The 21,937-nt window shown below is 40.8% G+C and overlaps 1 protein-coding gene across 1 annotated transcript in view; it reads right to left on the reverse strand.

The window, feature by feature from the left end:
- dlg3 (discs, large homolog 3 (Drosophila)) overlaps positions 1-20,300 on the reverse strand; it is a 297,837-nt gene extending 277,537 nt beyond the window's left edge. The window contains exons 1-2 of the mRNA XM_034181624.1: positions 20,106-20,300; positions 15,943-16,074 (exon numbers count right to left, since the gene is read on the reverse strand). Of these exons, the coding sequence (XP_034037515.1) occupies positions 15,943-16,074; positions 20,106-20,121 (148 nt within the window). The 5' untranslated portion in view covers positions 20,122-20,300. The remainder of the gene's footprint in view (positions 1-15,942; positions 16,075-20,105) is intronic.
- Positions 20,301-21,937: the final 1,637 nt, after the last annotated feature.

A 21,937-nucleotide genomic window follows, 5' to 3' on the forward strand; every position in this document is an offset into this window, starting at 1 on the left:
GCCAAGAGTCTCTTTGACAGGACTTGCTGCCCGATCGCTTTTTGATGTTGGCACTATTTTGGGTAAGCCTGGCAGGAGCTCTGTGGATTTTTGTCACAGTCATAGGGGTTTTCCAACACCGTTGCAATGTCCTCCAAAGAGCCTGAATGTAGATCACTGTGTTTGCTTTAGGCTTGCTCTATTTGTGAAGTACCTATTCAGTTGGACTGTAGTTATATTTTTATTGCCTGCGTGGTCTAGTCTTGTGAAAAAAATACAAAACAAACACAACAAAGAGCTCACCCCTGATTCTTTACACAATGGGAAAACAAACCAGCTCACTAAAATACAAGACTGATGATAATATTAAAAACTAACTGGGTGACCATTTCTAAGCAGTGCTAACAATTTACCCCCTTGTTACTCCCTCAGTAAAATGCCCTCTTTGCTTTTAAGGTCTTCTGTAATCTAATGTGTGCCCCCAATATCTGCTACCAACCCCCTACAATATGTTGTAACAAAGACTTGGATGCAGAGTTAAGAGAACTTTTGTTCATGACTGGACAAGCGTGCAGACATCCAATCAGATGACCCGTTCTAAAACTTCCTACAACACATCAAACACCATCCAGAGCTTCCTACAGTATGCTGATGTCTGCAAGATGCCTTCAGGACAAATTCTGATGCAGGCATATCACTGCCTTCAAGTTATAAATATGACAAGCCAAAATTGAGCTATTTATGAAAAATAACGCAGATTCATCAAAAAACACTGATGGGAGAACAGCCAGCTTTGCCCCGAAAGCATGCTCATCTACTGTTACTAAAAGAAACGGCACAAGTGCACTTCAGTGAAAACAGGTTCACATGGCATGGACTATTTGAAAGCAAACAAAGCAGTACAAGATGTGAGCATGAGTAATGTTTGTACTGCGCTGTATTCCTGCTCCTCTGCTCCGCCTTTCATGATGACAGCCACATGCTGAATGAAAGTGTCCGCACTGGAACATACTGACCACAGACGTCTTTTTGTGATGATCAAAGAAGAAAGAAAAGAAATTCTGCAAGAGCATACATAAGGAATATTAAGGGATGAACCCACGTAGGACAAAACACTACAACACACCCAAACACACCCCAACACAGTATTTTTTTCTCCTCACTATGCAACCAGGCAGATTTATCTCATATTGTAAGTGGGTCAGATGTGCAATAAATAAATAAAGCAGTAAGTAAGTAAATGACGCCTCGAATAGGGTTACAAGTTCATGATGGGGGGGCACTGCAGAGTCCAGAAGAGTGGGTTTTTAAATCACATACGAGGTCTGTGAGAAAAGTATCCAACCTTATTATTTTTTTAAAAAACCATATGGATTTGAATCACGTGTGATTACATCAGTCAAGCTTGAACCCTCGTGAGCATGCGAGAGTTTTTTCACGCCTGTCGGTGACGTCATTCGCCTGTGAGCACGCCTTGTGGAAGGAGTGGTCCAGCCCCCTCGTCAGAATTCCTTAGTCTGAGAAGTTGCTGAGAGACTGGCGCTGTGCTTGATCAAAATTTTTTCAAAAACTGAGGCACATCCGAGTGGAGACCATTCGAGAAATTCAGCTGGTTTTCGGTGAAAATTTTAACGGCTGATAAGAGATTTTGGATTGTTTCTATCGCTGTAAGGACTTCCCACGGAGCGGGACATCGCGCAGCGCTCCGAGGCGATGTTGTCATCCTGTTTCAAGCTGAAAACCTCCAAATTTAAGCCTCTGTTGACCCAGGACGTTGTGAGAGAACAGAGAACTTTCAGAAGAGGTCGGAATCAGCAGTTTATCCGGACATTCCACTGTTAAAGGAGATTTTTTTTAATGAAAGATGTGCGGACGGACTGGCGCGTCGGCTCGCAGCCGGCGCGGCGCACCCGCCACAGGAAAAACACCTCCGTTGGAAGCCTTAAGGACAAGTTGGAACATGCCCTGCTGTTAAACAATTTCTCAGATACTCACTCAACTGAAAGCCACCAAAAGCCGCCTGGATTTTACAAATGGTTATCAACACGGAGGTGTTTTTCCTGTGGCGGGCGCACCGCGCCAGCTGCAAGCCGATGCGCCAATCCGTCCGCACGTCTTTCATTAAAAAAAAAATCTTTAACAGTGGAATGTCCGGATAAACTGCTGATTCTGACCTCTTCTGAAAGTTCTCTGTTCTCTCACGATGTCCTGGGTCAACAGAGGCTTAAATTTGGAGGTTTTCAGCTTGAAACAAGATGACGATGTTGCCTCTGAGCACTGCGCGATGTCCCGCTCCATGGGAAGTCCTTACAGCGATAGAAACAATCCAAAATCTCTCATCAGCCGTTAAAATTTACACCGAAAACCAGCTGAATTTCTCAAATGGTCTCCACTCGGATGTGCCTCACAGTTCTTGAAAAAATTTTGATCAAGCACAGCGCCAGTCTCTCAGCAACTTCTCAGACAATGAAAATCCGACGAGGGGGCTGGACCACTCCTCCCACAAGGCGTGCTCACAGGTGAATGACGTCACCGACAGGCGTGAAAAAACTCACGCATGCGCACGAAGGTTCAAGCTTGGCTGACGTAAAAACATATGAATCAAATCCATATAGTTTTTAAAAAAAATAAAACTGTCGGTTTCTTTTCTAGTAGACCTCGTATAATCTTTTTCCTTTGTCATTTTCAACAAGTGCTCCATAAAAACGACAGTTTCAAAAAATATCACCATCCATTTAAATCCACTGAAAAGGCTGTAGTACATATGCCAGGCCAAACCTGTCCTCTGACATGCCGAAACGGAGGTGTTCCTTTGTCTCGCTTCCAAAGCGAATCAGTCGTGACGCGCGAAGCCTCCGCGCGGCTTTCCATGACAAAATCTCTTGTTAAAAGTGAAATCTGCCGGAAAATGGCTGATATCCAGCTCGTGTGATAACCAGAGAAAGAGCACACGACGGTCTCGTATCCACAGAGCCATCCGTTTAGAAATGGTCCGGTGGCTTGTGCCGCGTCGTCGCAGCTCGGAGCGCGGCGTGCCGAGCGTCCTTAAAGCTGTACTAACAGACCTTATTCTCTGTGAAGCCCGTAAAATTTTCACCAAAAGCCAGATAAATTTTTCAAATGGTTTCCAGGTGCCAGTCTCTAACAGCTTCTGAAAAAATTCTGATGGAAAAAAGTCCTTTTCATTCCGCCATTTCCAGACAATGAAAATCCAACGACGGGGCGGGACCACTCCTTCCCAAGGCATGCTCACAGGCGAATGATGTCACCGACAGGCGTGGAAAAACGCACGCATGCGCACGAGGGTTCAAGCATGTCTGATGTAAAAACATATAAATGAAATCCATATAGTTTTTGTAAAAAATAAAAGGGACCGTTACTTTATTGACAGACCTCGTATATATACATATACACATATATACACATATATACATATATACACATATATACACATATATACATATATACACATATATACATATATATACATATATACACATATATATATATATATATATACACATATATATATATATATATATACATATATATATATATATATATATACATATATATATATACATATATATATATACATATATATATATATACATACACACACACACTCAACAAAAATATAAACGCAACACTTTTGGTTTTGCTCCCATTTTGTATGAGATGAACTTAAAGATCTAAAACTTTTTCCACATACACAATATCACCATTTCCCTCAAATACTGTTCACAGACCAGTCTAAATCTGTGATAGTGAGCACTTCTCCTTTGCTGAGATAATCCATCCCACCTCACAGGTGTGCCATATCAAGATGCTGATTAGACACCATGATTAGTGCACAGGTGTGCCTTAGACTGCCCACAATAAAAGGCCACTCTCAAAGGTGCAGTTTTGTTTTATTGGGGGGGGGGGGATACCAGTCAGTATCTGGTGTGACCACCATTTGCCTCATGCAGTGCAACACATCTCCTTCGCATAGAGTTGATAAGGTTGTCAATTGTGGCCTGTGGAATGTTAGTCCACTCCTCTTCAATGGCTGTGCGAAGTTGCTGGATATTGGCAGGAACTGGTACACGCTGTCGTATGCACTGCTCAATGGGTGACACGTCCGGTGAGTATGCTGGCCATGCAAGAACTGGGACAATTTCAGCTTCCAAGAATTGTGTACAGATCCTTGCAACATGGGGCCGTACATTATCCTGCTGCAACATGAGGTGATGTTCTTGGATGTATGGCACAACAATGGGCCTCAGGATCTCGTCACGGTATCTCTGTGCATTCAAAATGCCATCAATAAAATGCACCTGTGTTCTTCATCCATAACAGACACCTGCCCATACCATAACCCCACCGCCACCATGGGCCACTCGATCCACAACATTGACATCAGAAAACCGCTCACCCACACGACGCCACACACAGAGTCTGCCATCTGACCTGAACGGTGTGAACCGGGATTCATCCATGAAGAGAACACCTCTCCAACGTGCCAAACACAGCGAATGTGAGCATTTGCCCACTCAAGTCGTTTACGACGACGAACTGGAGTCAGGTCGAGACCCCAATGAGGACGACGAGCATGCAGATGAGCTTCCCTGAGACAGTTTCTGACAGTTTGTGCAGAAATTCTTTGGTTATGCAAACCGATTGTTTCAGCAGCTGTCCGAGTGGCTGGTCTCAGACGATCTTGGAGGTGAACATGCTGGATGTGGAGGTCCTGGGCTGGTGTGGTTACACGTGGTCTGCGGTTGTGAGGCTGGTTGGATGTACTGCCAAATTCTCTGAAACGCCTTTGGAGACGGCTTATGGTAGAGAAATGAACATTCAATACACAAGCAACAGCTCTGGTTGACATTCCTGCTGTCAGCATGCCAATTGCACGCTCCCTCAAATCTTGCGACATCTGTGGCATTGTGCTGTGTGATAAAACTGCACCTTTCAGAGTGGCCTTTTATTGTGGGCAGTCTAAGGCACACCTGTGCACTAATCATGGTGTCTAATCAGCATCTTGATATGGCACACCTGTGAGGTGGGATGGATTATCTCAGCAAAGGAGAAGTGCTCACTATCACAGATTTAGACTGGTTTGTGAACAATATTTGAGGGAAATGGTGATATTGTGTATGTGGAAAAAGTTTTAGATCTTTGAGTTCATCTCATACAAAATGGGAGCAAAACCAAAAGTGTTGCATTTATATTTTTGTTGAGTGTATATATATATATATATATATATATATATATATATATATATAAAAAGTCATCCAATGGGGTGTGCAGCTTTACATTTTGTATCAGTGTTGCCACAGTTTCTTTGAAGAAGTAATCCAATTACTGATTAGTCCTTGAAAAAGTAACTTAGTTACTTTACTGATTACTCAATTTTAAAAGTAACAAAGTTAGATTACTAGTTACTTTATGCAACTGCCAGCAACACCCCCCCACCCACCACCTGAACATGAAAATGATAACCCGTTTGGCCAACACTCACTTTATAGTCCCCCTTTGTTGACTTCAATAAACATAAATACTTGTTTTATAAAAAATAAAATAATGACATCTTTCTTGACCTCATATTTAACTGTTGACAGCACTGTAAAGGTAAAACTTACAATTTCTAACCAATATTGTTTATAAATGTGAGTATTAAATTCTTTCTAACATTTTTCTAACATTTAAATTTTTTCTAAACATTTTAGTTGTTGAAATTATCATCATCATCATCATCATTATCATTATTATCATTATTATTATTATTATAAGTAGCATTAGTAATAGTATGAAAAAATGTCTTCAAAAGTAGACCAGTGTTAATCTAGGGTTGTTGTGGTGAGCTGCCCCCCATGCCCCTTCCTGCATGGATTTGCCCGTGGCGTGTTTGAGCAGAAGCATGGATAATGTTTATTTATGCAGAAAACACAACCAGATTGACAGGAAAGATAGTTTTATCAACATTTTTTACATCATGTCATCCTCAGAAAAAGACTTTAGATGCATTTGAGTGGAAAAAAGCATTAGTATTTTTGCATCGTGGATCAGCTGTTTTTAGCGACAAGACACACAGCGCGACACAGAGTTTTAAAGGAAAAAAAAAGCGTTAAAGTGTCTTTGTAATACCGTAGCTCTGGGTGTCACTGTGCTTTGAGAGTCAACTGTTTTTCAAATCAGAGCTGCTGCACAGCGGATATACGGCTCTGTGCTCACAGCTCGCTCAAAGTGGGTGAAGTGGGCAGTTCAACTGAACCCCAACCAACACCGGTTTTAATGCTGCGATCGATCCTCGATACAAAAATATAGTAATGCACAGTGACTTGGAGAAGTAACTTTAATCTCATTACTGATTTGGAAAGATTAGACTAACACGTTACTGACATCACTGCCAGTTATACAGTTTCATGATGAAGTGATATACAAGAGGATTTTTTTTTTTTAAAGACCTAAAAGTTTAGCTACAAATTGCCAGATGGTACATCTGAGATGCAAGCCTAGATTTGATCTGTTTTGGTGAAAGAATATCCTTCTCCGCTCTAGTCCACTATGAAGCTAAGCGTGATGATGCAAAATGCAAAATTTGCACTGTGCACAATTTCTCCAATCACAGCCACATAAGCCTATTACTTCTCCTGGGTTGCCTGGGTGTCTTGGTGGCTTTCTTCACTCTTCTTCTTGCACAGTCACTCAGTTTTTGAGAACTGTCTACTGCATGCAAATTTACCATAGAGTGCCATATTGTTTGTATTTCTTTGTAATTAATGTAAATAAAGCCCAAGACATATTCAGTGACAGCTTCACTATCAAAGAGCCTCGTCCACAACTACCACAAAAGACTCCAAGCTGTCAGTGATGTTAAGGGGGCTCTTAAGAACAGGGGTGTGTAAATTTTTGATCAGTGTCATTTGGGTAGTTTCTGTTGTCATTATGATTTAAAAAGAGTCAACACAGTTGTTTGACTAAAAATGGCTTCACCCAACCACTAACCGTGAGTGAAAAAAAAAAATTCTGTGTTTATCATTCATATTCTCTGAAAAATGGTCAAATAAATAAATAAAAATTCTGCCAGGGTGTATATATATATATATATATATATATATATATATATATATATATATATATATATACAAACATGTCTGTCTGGTATCGGCAGTAATGTGGTGCTTCTGACGTGTTGAAGGAGCTTAACCAGAAATCAAAGCATTGATATCTATCCATTGATTCATCTTCTAAACCTCACATCCGGTCAATAGCATTTGGTAGAAAAGAAAAGAATGAAACTGCTGATGAAAGTGGCTTAAATGAGCTTCCTAAGCAAGGTGGCTGGGCTCTCACTTAGAGAGCAAAAACAGCTCAGACATCCAGAAGGAGCCCAGAGAAGAAGCTTTGCTGCTTTGTATTGAAAGCAGCCAGCTGAAGCAGTTTGCATCCGTTTACACTGTACCTGGAACACCCCCTTTTGGAGGTTTTTTGCTGACAACCTCCTCAGGTAAAACCCCAGTGTAGATCCAGAACACGCCAGCAGGATTATACAAGTATACGTATATCCTGTTGGACCTAGGAATGCCTTAGGATATCAATCAATCAATCAATCAATTTTATTTATATAGCGCCAAATCACAACAAACAGTTGCCCCAAGGCGCCTTATATTGTAAGGCAAGGCTATACAATAATTACGGAAAAACCCCAACGGTCAAAACGACCCCCTGTGAGCAAGCACTTGGCAACAGTGGGAAGGAAAAACTCCCTTTTAACAGGAAGAAACCTCCAGCAGAACCAGGCTCAGGGTGGGGCAGTCTTCTGCTGGGACTGGTTGGGGCTGAGGGAGAGAACCAGGAAAAAGACATGCTGTGGAGGAGAGCAGAAATCAATCACTAATGATTAAATGCAGAGTGGTGCATACAGAGCAAAAAGAGAAAGAAACACTCAGTGCATCATGGGAACCCCCAGCAGTCTAAGTCTATAGCAGCATAACTAAGGGATGGCTCAGGGTCACCTGATCCAGCCCTAACTATAAGCTTTAGCAAAAAGGAAAGTTTTAAGCCTAATCTTAAAAGCAGAGAGGGTGTCTGTCTCCCTGATTTGAATTGGGAGCTGGTTCCACAGGAGAGGAGCCTGAAAGCTGAAGGCTCTGCCTCCCATTCTACTCTTACAAACCCTAGGAACTACAAGTAAGCCTGCAGTCTGAGAGCGAAGCGCTCTATTGGGGTGATATGGTACTATGAGGTCCCTAAGATAAGATGGGACCTGATTATTCAAAACCTTATAAGTAAGAAGAAGAATTTTAAATTCTATTCTAGAATTAACAGGAAGCCAATGAAGAGAGGCCAATATGGGTGAGATATGCTCTCTCCTTCTAGTCCCTGCTAGCACTCTAGCTGCAGCATTTTGAATTAACTGAAGGCTTTTCAGGGAACTTTTAGGACAACCTGATAATAATTACAATAGTCCAGCCTAGAGGAAATAAATGCATGAATTAGTTTTTCAGCATCACTCTGAGACAAGACCTTTCTAATTTTAGAGATATTGCGCAAATGCAAAAAAGCAGTCCTACATATTTGTTTAATATGCGCATTGAATGACATATCCTGATCAAAAATGACTGGGTCAAGTGATGGCTTTTTAAGTAATGGTTTAATTACTGCCACCTTAAAAGCCTGTGGTACATAGCCAACTAATAAAGATAGATTGATCATATTTAAGATCGAAGCATTAATTAATGGTAGGGCTTCCTTGAGCAGCCTGGTAGGAATGGGGTCTAAGACATGTTGATGGTTTGGAGGAAGTAACTAATGAAAATAACTCAGACAGAACAATCGGAGAGAAAGAATCTAACCAAATACCAGCATCACTGAAAGCAGCCAAAGATAACGATACGTCTTTGGGATGGTTATGAGTAATTTTTTCTCTAATAGTTAAAATTTTATTAGCAAAGAAAGTCATGAAGTCATTACTAGTTAAAGTTAAAGGAATACTCGGCTCAATAGAGCTCTGACTCTGTCAGCCTGGCTACAGTGCTGAAAAGAAACCTGGGGTTGTTCTTATTTTCTTCAATTAGTGATGAGTAGTAAGATGTCCTAGCTTTACGGAGGGCTTTTTTATAGAGCAACAGACTCTTTTTCCAGGCTAAGTGAAGATATGAAGATGGAGCTTATACAGAATGTCTCAAGTTCAATGAATGCCTGTTTTGTATCCTTCATTCAATGTCAATGATTTAATGCAGCCTCATAAACATGAGTGAGGAGATGTAATTCTGTTTTATTTTAATGACTACACTGTGGAGGCTCTCAACCTAATTTGACAAATAACAATTTTAAGTCCCATTTAAGTCCCATTAGTTGCAAATATTAATTTTCCTCTTCTCTGATACTTTTTATATCAATCTACTTATATGATTGAACATTTTAGTCTGTTAAATATTTAAGAGTTTGTCGTGTCTCGGACTGTATTCAGGAAAGAGCATCTCAACTCAGCAATCAGGTCTAACCTGGACGTGTACTTTTATCAAATTCCTGGTACAGCTGTGCTCAAAAGTTTACATAACCTGGCAGAATTTTTGCTTTTTTGGCCATTTTTAAGAGAATATGAATGACAACACAAAAACTTTTTTCACTTATGGTTAGTGGTTGGGTGAAGCCATTTATTGGCAAACAACTGTGTTTCCTCTTTTTAAATTAAAATAACAAGAGAACTACCCAAATGACCCTGATCCAAAGTTTACACACCCCTGTTCTTAATACTGTGTACTGCCCCTTTAACATCAACGACAGCTTGGAGTCTTTTGTGGTAGTTCTGTACGAGGCTCTCTGATGGTAAAGCTGCCACTGAATATGTCTTGGACTTTATTTACATTAATTACAAAGAAATACAAAGAGTATGGCACTCTATGGTAAATCTGCATGCAGTAGACAGTTCTCAAAAACTGAGTGACTGTGCAAGAAGGAGAAGAGTGAGGAAAGCCACCAAGACACCCAGACAACCCAGAAGAAGTTATGGGCTTATGTGTCTGTGATTGGAGAAATTGTGCACAGTGCAAGCTTTGCATTTTGCATCACTACTCTTAGCTTCATAGCGGAGTAGAGCAGAGAAGGATTTTCTTTCACCAAAACAGATCAAATCCAGGCTTGCATCTCAGATTTACCTTCTGGAAATTTGTAGCTAAACTTTCAGGTCTTTTTAAGAAAATCCTCCTCTATACCACTTTATCACGAAGATGGATAACTGGTGATACAAAATGCAAAGTTTTAGCTGCAGCCCCCATTACTCCCCCAAAGCCGACGGCGGAGCATGTCAGGGTTGCTGCGTGGCCTTCACCCACTTGCCTCAATTTGGATAACGGACTTCTTCAAACTTAGTGCACATAAACAATATCAAATGTGTATGTGCTGTCTTTAATTCTGATGTGTGCCATTATTACGATAAACAAGTAATAATTGTGGACTAATTGCTGTCTGAGGTAAATGGAGTGTAAACATAATTTCTTCACTGTGAGATCAATAAAGTATATCTCATCTCATCTTATTTTCCACCATAATTTACAAATAAATTCTTTAAAAATCCTCCAATGTGATTTCCTGGATTTTTTTTTCTCATTTTGTCTCTCATAGTTGAAGTGTATCTATGATGAAAGTTACAGACCTCTCTCATCTTTCTAAGTAGAACTTGCACAATCAGGGACTGACTAAATACAAAGAGAATTTAATAAATACTAAGCCTTTTCTTAAATAAGCATGAGGTCTGTTAGAAAAGTATCCTACCTTTTTATTTTTTTCAAAAACCTGATGGATTTGAATCACATGTGCTTGCATGAGCCAACCTTGAACCTTCGTGCGCATGCGTGAACTTTTTCACGCCTGTCGATTGTGTCATTTATTGGTAAGCAGCCTTTATGTGAGGTGTGTGTCGTGCGCTCTGCGTTTTTTCATTCCGAGGAAAAAGACGGAACAACTGGAGCAGCGCGACTGCATCAAATTTTGCCAGAAACTGGGTGACAGCCAGGAGGAAACCATTCGGATTATTCAGACGGCTTTCGGTGACGAGCCTATGGGCATCACACAGATTAAGGAGCGGTACAACCGGTTTAAAGACGGCCGCACAACGGTGGAGAATGATGGCTTCGGCACAAAGGTGATGGAGCAAAAGCACCTTCGTGTTGAAGCCTCACAGGACATGTTGTGACATGCACACCTCTTCCACAATTTCTCGGATAGTCACACAACTGAAAAGCCCCTGAAAGCCGTCTGAATCTTCCGAATGGTGGAAGAGGTGGGCATCATTTTTCGGAGTCCAGCATGTCCTGTGAGACTTCAACGTGGTGGCGCTTTTACTCTGTCAGCAGCTTCGTGCTGAAGCCATCGGCATGAATTTCGCTGCAACTCTTTTCATGGCCAAATCTTCTGCCACAGTGGAATGTGCCGAAAAAGTGCTGACGTCCACCTCTTCCGCAATTTTTCGGATAGTCACACGACAGTCCTACATCACCACAGCGTTCACTTTGGAAATGATCTGGTCATTTCAGCGTGTTGATGGCCGACCGGAGCGCGGCTCGCTCTCCACCATTGTGCGCCCGTCTTTAAACCAGTTGTACCGCTCCTTAATCTGTGTGATGCCCAGAGGATCATCACCGAAAGCCGTCTGAATAATCCGAATGAAAGCAGTGATGTTTTGGGGCTGTCGCTGGGCAACATGGACTTTCAACTCCCTCCACAAATTTTCTATGGGGTTGAGGTCTGGAGACTGGCTTGGCAGCTCCAGGACCTTGAAATGCTTTTTACGGAGCCACTCCTTCGTTGCCCGAGCGGTGTGTTTGGGATCATTGTCATGCTGGAAGACCCAGCCATGTTGCATCTTCAATGCTCTCACTGATAGAAGGAGGTTTTGGCTTAAAATCTCATGATACGTGGCCCTGTTCATTCTTCCCTTAACACGGATCATTCTTCATGTCCCCTTTGCAGAAAAACACCCCAAAGCATGATGTTTCCACCCCCATGCTTCATAGTAGGTATGATGTTCTTGGAATGCAACTCAGCATTCTTCTTCCTCCAAACACGACAAGTTGAGTTTTTACCAAAAAGTTCTATTTTGGTTTCAACTGACCACATGATATTCTCCCATTCCTCTTCTGGATCATCCATATGCTCTCTGGCAAACTTCAGATGGGCCTGGACATGGCTTAAGGAGGGGGACATGCCTGGCACTGCAGGATTTGAGTCCCTCTCTGTGTAGTGTGCAGCCTTTGTTACTTTGGTCCCAGCTCTCTGCAGGTCATTCATCAGGTCCCTCTGTGTAGTTCTGGGATTTTTGTTCACCATTCTCATGATCATTTTGACCCCACGGGATGACATTTTGCGTGGAGCCCCAGATCGAGAGAGATTATCAATGGTCTTGTATGTCTTCCATTTTCTTACAATTGCTCCCACAGTTGATTTATTCACACCAACCTGCTTGACTATTGTAGATTCACTCTTCCCAGCCTGGTGCAGGTCTGCAATGTTCTTCCTGGTGTCTTTCAACAGCGCTTTGGTCTTTGCCATGGCTGAGTTTGGAGTCTGACTGCTTGAGGCTGTGGACAAGTGTCTTTTATACAGACAACGAATTCCAACAGGTGGCATTAATACAGGTAACAGGTGGAGGACAGAAGAGCTTCTTAAAGAAGTTACAGGTCTGTGAGAGCCAGAAATCTTGCTTGTTTGTGGATGAACAAATACTTATTTCCAACCATAATTTACAAATAAATTCTTTAAAAATCCTACAATTTGATTTCCTGGATTTTTTCCCCCTCATTTTGTCTCTCATAGCTGAAGTGTACCTATGATGAAAATTACAGACCTCTCTCATCTTTCTAAGTAGGGGAACTTGCCCAATCAGGGACTGACTAAATACTTTTTTACCCCACTGTACAAGCTTTGATGTCCATGTGCTGTTCCACTTGCCAAATGCAAGATGCATGGTTATCTACCAGGGTAGGGTTCTGTTTGCCTCTGATGTTCAGTGGTAGGGACAAGTAATGCAATAAAGACGCGCACCCAAAACACGTAAAAAGGTGTGCAGGATCATAAAAAATTATACCAAAGATAGAAACTGAATGGTCTGATGAAGGGCAAGTCGCCCGAAGCGTTATGTTTTCGTTCAATAAAGCTTTTTCCTGTATCGGAGCGCTGTAGCTGTGCAGATCATTCGGCCTCTATCAGTGGTAGGGACAAGCCACACTACATTTCTTCAGCTGCTGTCTGAGCCACAGCCCTCTGCCCTCAGAGGCCAAACAGGGGGCAGTGACAGTTCAGCAGTAACAGCAGCCCCAAGGCCAAACAGTATTACAACACTGTTGTGATAATTAGAAAGACCACTCAACCATCACTTAAAAAGCCCTTTTACATAGCCTGTTCAAGGTGGGAATGTTGCATCCTTATTCTGCCACATCATTCTGTACAAAACAAACAAACACAGAATAATTTGGGGGGAGGGTGGCTCTCACTCTCTTATTCACCTCTAAAGTCATCCCCCAAAACCCCATCCTATGCTGTCTGGCTACACTCTCTCCTGCCACCACCTTACAGTCTAATTTATTTTAGCTTGCATCTCCTACACAGAATGTAGTCCACCTTTGTGCACCTTCCTCCACTCTTATATGTCACCCTGTGCTCCCCCTTTTCTTAAAGTAGTTGTTCACCACAGCCATTTCCAACCTTTTTGCAAAATCAACTACCATCTCCCCTTCCACATTCTTGTCCTTGATACCATATTTACCCATTACTTCCTCATCACCTGTTCCCTTCGCCAACATGTCCATTGAAGTCCGCTCCTATCATCACTCTTTCATGCTTGGGCACACTCTCCAACACCTCATCTAACTCACTCCAGAAATCTTCTTTCTCCTTCATTTTGCAACCTACCTGTGGGGCATATGCACTGATGATATTCATCATCACCCCTTCAATTTCTAACTTCACACTCATCACCCTGTCAGATACTCGCTTAACCTGCAACACACGCTTAACACACTTTTCTTTTAAAATGACCCCAACACTATTTCTCTTCCTGTCCTCATCATGATACAACAATCTGAACCCACTGCCTATGCCCCTGTGCTTACTTCCTTTCCATTTGGTCTCTGGCATGCACAATATGTCTACCTTTCTCCTCCATCATGTCAGCCAGCTCACTCCCTTTAGCAATCATACTGCCAACTTTCAAAGTTTTTATTACATCCGCCAAGGACGGTGTTTATTTATTTGTCTGTCTGTCTGTTAGCAAGATCACATCAAAACTACTGCACGGATTTTGACAAACCTGTCACCACAGATTGATGTTAGACCAAAGAAGACTATTAAATTTTGACGTTGATGTGGATCCAGATTCTGGATCAAGTTTCACTTAATATAGGCTTTGAAGGATTACTGTTAGCAGGATTACATCAAAACTACTGCACAGATTTTGACAAAATTTTTCAATTTAGATACATATTAGGCCATGGAAGACGCCATTCAATTTTGGAGGTGATCTGGATCCAAATCCAGATTTTGGATTAAGTTTTACTTTAGTGCTTAATATAGTTATTGAATTTTAACCACATAAAAATACAAATACAAAAACACATACAAATAATAATAATTTCAAAAAACAGCCACAAAAAAGAACTCCAAGGCCCTACTTTCACTTAGAAATGAAAACGGCTTATATATGAAAAAAAAACCAGACATACTGACCGTAAGAGGAAGAAATCACCCAGAAAACAAGACAAAAAATAAATTATTCATGTACCACTGTTGATGGTTGACAAAAAAAGGTTAAAAACGGCTTTCCACTTCAGAAGAATAAGGCGGCGTGCTAACAGCGTTGAATTAGTTTCTGACCACCGGCAGGTAATCCTAATCCCATGTCAGTAACCCCAAAAAGAAACAGATTTAAGAAGTGGATGTAAGGTTAAAGTGAACCCAAGCACAGTTGTTTAAACTACATCACGGATTCTCACCAAATTTGCACCACAGACAGATATCAGGGTATGGAAGACTCCACTGAATTTTGGAGGTGATCCTGATCTGGATTCTGGATCAAGATTTCACTTTATATAGGCTTTGAAGGATTACATCAAAAGTACCTCACGGATTCTCACCAAATTTGCACCACAGATAGATATTTTGGAGGTGATCCGGATCAGGATCGGTGGACTCCAGAAGTCTCTGATTGCTCTTGTTTTAATGAATTTGCAAAAATCTCAAAAGACTTTCTTCACATTGCCATAATGGAGTATCCTGTGTAGAATTTTGAGGAAAAAAAATAATTTCATTCATTCTGGAATAATGCTGTAACATAAAAAAAATACAAGTACAGCGCTGTGAATACTTTCTGGATGCACCGTACATTTAATAGCTACCAATGCACTTCTTATAATGTTCAACCAGTGTCCTTCTGTCAGTCAAGTATCAGTGGTTTCACAGAATACCACTGTCTCCAGATGACATGGAATAAAATGTGTCTGTGTCTGCAAGATCCAACCTGTATTAAATATAAACTGCTGCAACATTTGGCAAAGGAAAGAATAATACATTTAAAATGTGAAGTTTGAGCTCATAAACCACTCAGTCAGAGGTCTGCAGACTCACAGCGCAGTCTGTGCTTTTTCTGGATTGCAATTACAATCTGTGAATTTTCCAGGGGTTATACGCAACCAAACTCAAAGGGCTCTTTAACCGAATTTAACTGGGAAAAACCCAGACTCAGTTAACCTCTCAAACACATTATCATAACTTGGACTAATAACAAAAATTGACACAACACTTAGAAACTGCAAACACTGAAAACAATCTGGTAGGTATAACCATCTCCTTTACTATGTAAAGAGAAAGTTAACAGAAAAAAAGGTGTTTATAAAGGACGCATAGTTCTCAACAAATCCTGAGACAAATTCATGACCTTCAGAAAACTATAATTGCCCAAAGCAAACAGGCAATTTCACTTACCAAGAAGGGCTTGGAACAGCTGACTTCCCAAAATGGCAGAGACTTTGCTCACACTGGTCTTCAGGGCCTGCTCCTCCGGACTGGTCAGGTTGGCCTGGTACTGTCTGAGCAGTCCCACGGCCCGCTTTGTGTCTGTCTCACAAAATAAATGCATGTCTCTTTCAGAGCCACATCAGAAGAAAAGCAGGCTGACAGAGTGAGCTAGGTCAATGTTGGATTAAACGCTACCTAATTAGAGGACAGACGAATAATAAATACATTGAACCTGATTTAAATAAAGTCTGAAAACACATAAACTAGTAACGCAGTAGGACACCAAAGCAGATGAAGCTGGCCCACATAAAGCAGGTCACAATAGCACAACATCTCTGGCTATATTCATGTAAATGCTACAGCGCGTATCAGGAGGTTTGCTAAATGAAACAATGATCTGTCTGAGAAAATCTCCTGCAAAGCACAAAAAAAGTATTTTTCTTTTGCAACATCACTGTACAGTGACTGAACTATGTGGGTGGTGAGGAACATGTCTGAAAAAGGATGCACGTTGCAAAAGGAAAAAAGAAGAAAGAAAATCTACAATATCACAGTTACCTAATTTTTGAGGAGTTAGGGGCACAATCAACCAGATAGACGAAAGATTAGGTCAGATCTGGGAGGATGCGGTGGTGCAGTGCATTGCACCATCCATCCATCACTTCACCCCACTGGGTCCTGGAATGGTCCATCCCCATCTTGAAAGTACCTATCTATCTGCTGCAGGCAGGTGCATCTGCTTGACCTTCTCCAGCCACAGAGGTCCTCAACACAGAGGCATCTGCATGCTGGATGATGCCCAGAAAAACATACCACATGGTAAAAATCTCATAGCTGACGCTCCCTTTACCATACAAGTGATGCTACTTATTAGACTATCACTAAGTAATCGCTCATTTGGCACAAACTAATTCCAGCAGTACCCAAGGATTCTCTGAAGAGACCAAGTACAAAAGATATCTAGTCATGACTGTTTCTTGTCAAAGTTTCAAAAACAGAGGAAGACAAGACCCTAAAGACACTGAGAACCTAAAGACTAAAACCTTCATGTCATGCAAAGATATCGCAATCACCAAACACGTGTGGCCAGCAACATCATGACATCCAAGGCATCTCTAGATCTCAAAGTCTGATGATCCAGAGACACTAACATTGCTGAGATAAGCAAGTGCCTCTACGAGTTCAACACTTTCACCACATGCAGATACACTTCTAATGGCAAAGACCAGGAAGTAATTGAAATCTAGGATTAGAGTTTTTATCCAAGACAATTACAAATCCAGACATTCAGAGTCCTCACTCATGACCAGTTACTTGTCACTCACTGACCACAACAGTCTGGCTTCACACTGAAGGAGTCAACCATTGACTGCATCAACGTTCTGGGAGTATAGAGATTAGTCATTTCCTTCCCAAGTCATCTTTACTCACACTCACAGTGTCCTTGTTACCAGATCCTACTAGTCTGTTGGTCTCTGCTTAGTCCAGCTCTTAACTGCCTTTATCGATAACAATGATTGGAACCCTATACTTCTGGGGAGTCGGGAGATCAGGCATAGATCATTTACAGTCAAGAAAGGGTGACTGATATGGAAAATTGTGCACATTCCAACATCTCTTGCATTTAGAGATCAGGGGCAAGACAGGGTTTTTTTTTTTTATAGTCAAGTCCTATTTACTTTACTGGGAGCTGCCAGGGACTTGAGTGTGGCTAATGTACAGAGATAAACAAAGAAGAACTGGGAGGATGAGACATTGCAAACTAAATTTTCAAATTAATATATTCATGTACAACTGTTCATATAGCTACTTTTTCCATGTACACTGGTACTGTTTTATTTTTATTCATTATCTTTAAAAAGACAGTAAGTGAAAATGGGCCAAAAATGATGAATTTGTGTCATGTTACCAGAGGCTAAGTTCAATTCACCCACTAGAAAATTAAAGATCTTTGGAGACCTGATATACGAATAGACCACAGCAATAATGTCTTTCCAAACATCTGGTGGCTGCTTGTAAGGTGCATGACTCCAGTCTAACAGCTTCTATTTCAGCTACATATTGGTATTTTATACAGTTGTCCAGGGTATCAAAGAAACTACGGCTCATCCTGAACTTTACCTTTCCTTATGGACACTGTAAAGTGACACTGGCTTTGAGCACCAAAAAACATGGATGTTTCCAAAATTGAAGCTGGACCACATAGGAAACCTGCTATGGCATAAGATGTTTGGAAGTGTACAAAGTCACTGCACACATCCAGACATACTGTTTAAATTTCAAAAGCTTTTATGCATTTCAGAGAAATTACACCATAACACTTCTCGGAACCCAAAACCATTTAAGAGTAAATGATTCAAATGGTTGCTTGACAGCTGAACAATTCTACAGTAAGTGATTTACAACCAGAGCAAACTTTTAATAGTAAGTCAAACTATGGACAGGTTTTGCTGTCACTGAAATTCCGTTATCATAGAACTGCCAAACCGATACATCAGCTGAGAGCAGCGGATCTCAAACCAGTCCTCAAGGAACACCTGATGGACACATTCTCCATCTCTTCCTGCTATGCCATAAGATGATGAACTCATTCAGGTGTCTCATAATATTTGATGGGACCTTATTGACCTTATGGACCTTCTTGTAGCAGGGCAGGGAAAGATGTAAAATGTGTTGTTTAGGTGGTCCTTGACAATCTATTTGAGAACCACTGAGTTTGAGCCTTGTTTGCATACTGCATATTTTGTTTGGCAAAGGCTATTCGCCCAACCGCTGGGGAGATAAATATAGTGTCTTACCTGATTTGCCCAACCGTGATCGTGTTTGACACATTTTGTGCATCTAAACTACGTTTTTTTACACCACTTTTTTTAAGGCTCTATTGTGGCATGAAAAGTGGCATATGTTTGACACATTTAATGGCGCGTCTTTAATTACTGCAAAAAAAAAACAAAAAAAAAAACACTGCAATGGATGAAAGCAAACGTCATAAGCATTTTGAAAAGAAGCCTGTTAACGACGATGAACGTTTTATGAAAAAAAATGCTGCTTGTTGCTGTAAGATGGTGTTAGTTTGACACAGTTTCCTGGGTGTGATGAGCCAAACAGAACCGCTTTAGATCACAGCCCGTGCGGGCTGTGAACCCTCCTGCAGCCACCGAGAAAATATCCGCCTTTTCACCCCCCCCCCCCCCCCCCAAGTCTAAACCGGAAGTGAACTTACAAGCGCGCTCACTGGTCAGTTGGGGGTATATGCTCACATATTTACTTTATTGAACCAACAGTTGGGTGTATATCCACTCTGATTTTGTATCACCAGTTATACAGCTTCATGATGAAGTGGTATAGAGGAGGATTTTCTTTCACCAAAACATCAAATCTAGGCTTGCATCTCAGATGTATCTTCTGGCAAATTTTAGCTGAACTTTCAGGTCTTATGTTTAAGAAAAAGCCATACTATTTGTATGTCTTCACAATGTAAATAAAGTCCAATACATATTCAGTGACTTGGAAATAAATGTTCATGTATCCATCCCATGACTTGTCTGAAGAAAACTGACAATAAAACTGATTAATTTCAGGTATTACACCAAAGCATTCCATTACTTATGCAACCCATCATCTTGGCTTTTATATTTTTTTATTAATTTATATCAAGTTGTAGAGATTTGCTTTCAGTTTGAATTCAAAGAAAATGATTTCAGAATTTTTGTTTTTAAACTTGAAATGCTATAAACAAATTAACATGCAAAATACCAAGTGTTCTAATACTTTTGGGGGGCACTGTAGGTCTACACAACACAAGCAAAACTAGATATTACCTGAATAATTTACTGACAAGATTAAACTGGTCCCTAGAACTTCTATCTTAGCGGGTTTGATGGGGGGGGGGGTCAGCCCCCCTCAGCACCTACTGCCTACGCTCTTGAACTTGGAACGCAACTGTTTAAATTTACATTCTCTGGAGTTTAAACATATAAACAAACCACTAGTATTCTCTACGTTACACAAACACTGTTAGACCTTTAAGCGATAACAATGAATCATGCGAACACGTAAACTTCAACTCAACCTTACGACGAACTTTATGGCTGATGTTAACGTTTGAAATGAAGACAAACGGTACTTACCATATTTGTGCACCATGGTGTTGCTCACTTGTAAAGTGATTTAAATGACAGTTTTGGTAGAGTTTCAGTTCGGTACGTGGTGGAAAATGTTTCCCCCAAACAGACGCTACTTATCCAAAAAACAAACCCTCTCTTCTTGGTCCTGTCTCTGGACACTCCCAGTCTGTCTGAACTGTTGGCAGCGACCTGCACCGACATCCACACACATTACACAGCTTAAAATACACAACAATAAACCAAGCCCCCAAAACCCAGAATGTTTTATCTTTGTCAACTTTACAGAAGTTGGGGCAAAACCACCGGGAACGTGAAATGTTCCTCCTCTTCCCTTCAACACACGTTAACACGCCTCCTGCAAAACGACCCAACGGCCTCATGATTAACACAATAACACCAAATACAGACTATTTAACACATAAATACGGGAGCAGCTGTGATTTAGTAAGAGCTTATGATGGATTACATCATGAATTGTGGTCAAAAACACACGTCAACGGAGCTGCGGTTTATTCGAGGTTCCATTTTCTTTGAATCAGCGTCGAAATCGCTGTTTCACGGATTATCCCCGTCTGCCATCTAGTGGTCGGTTAATGTAGTGCCAATAATCATTCCCCCCCCCCCCCCCCCCCCAAAAAAAATCTAAATGTTTTTATTTGACTTTATGAAATAATTTTGTTTTGTTTTTGTTGAAATCTGGAAATATTCTTATGAAACAAAAGTGGTTCATTGGCCTTTATTTCTGAACAAATTTTCATTTCTCACAATCAGGGTGCAAAATGACTGAAAGCACATCTGAATTACAAATTAAAAACGTGCACCTGACTTACTGTACAAACACACGTGTACTATATACAACACGTGTACTATTGCAGTTGTGATGCATTTTATGAGTGGGGAAAGATAAACTGATAAGAGTCAGATGGACTTTATCATAAAACCACTGATTGGAACCAAATTATGCAGAAAATTCTGCCAAAAATATTTGCACCAGTGAAAATGGATCTTTTGAGGATTTTGTCAGTGATGATGTCTGATTCACTTTGGCCTCTTGTGCACACTTCCCAAACATAGAAACAGACTTTACCGTTTAGAAATGCTGCTTTAAATACATTTCTTCAAATCTGTGCAACTGTTTATGTTGTCTGTCACTAGGTGGCAGCACAAGATTATTTACCATGAAGATCACAATCAAAAAGTCAAATCTGTTTATTTTCACAGTGACACAAACACTCATACTAAATTCCTGTGCGTATTCATGTGTTCATAAACCTTGTAGACTAACTGACACTTACACATTCACATTTTATAGTCTGAGCCCTAATTAATGCCATAAATACTAATTTGAAACTGCATTACTGTTACAATTACAAAGACACGTGATTGGACATAAACTCACTTGATGACGTCATAAAGACCAAGAACGCACATCACATATTCATGTTTATTGTGTTCATCATCCTCAAGGGCTTTGTGACATCACCTGATGACGTCACAAAGAAGACAGCAAAGCTCCTGTGTCACAAAGCTCAGTGTGTGCACAGTTGACAGTGTTGACAGTGTGACTGTCACCACAGCAGCGAGCAGAGCAACATTAGAGTTTGTTGTCAACTAAACCAGGAAGTTTTTCATCTGGAATTAAAATGTATCTAACAAAGAAAGTGGTAAGTTTTTCACATTTAGTTACTCTGAAGTGTTGATATTTAATAAGAGGTTATTGATTGTTGATTCATTTTCAAGAATCTGTGAAACTGTTTGTGTTGTCTGCCACTAGGTGGCAGCATGGCATTATTTAGTGACAAGATCATCACTTATTTTCACAGTGATAGAAACAC

Source organism: Thalassophryne amazonica, chromosome 11 (genome assembly GCF_902500255.1).
Source record: "Thalassophryne amazonica chromosome 11, fThaAma1.1, whole genome shotgun sequence".
NCBI classification, from domain to species: Eukaryota; Metazoa; Chordata; class Actinopteri; order Batrachoidiformes; family Batrachoididae; genus Thalassophryne; species Thalassophryne amazonica.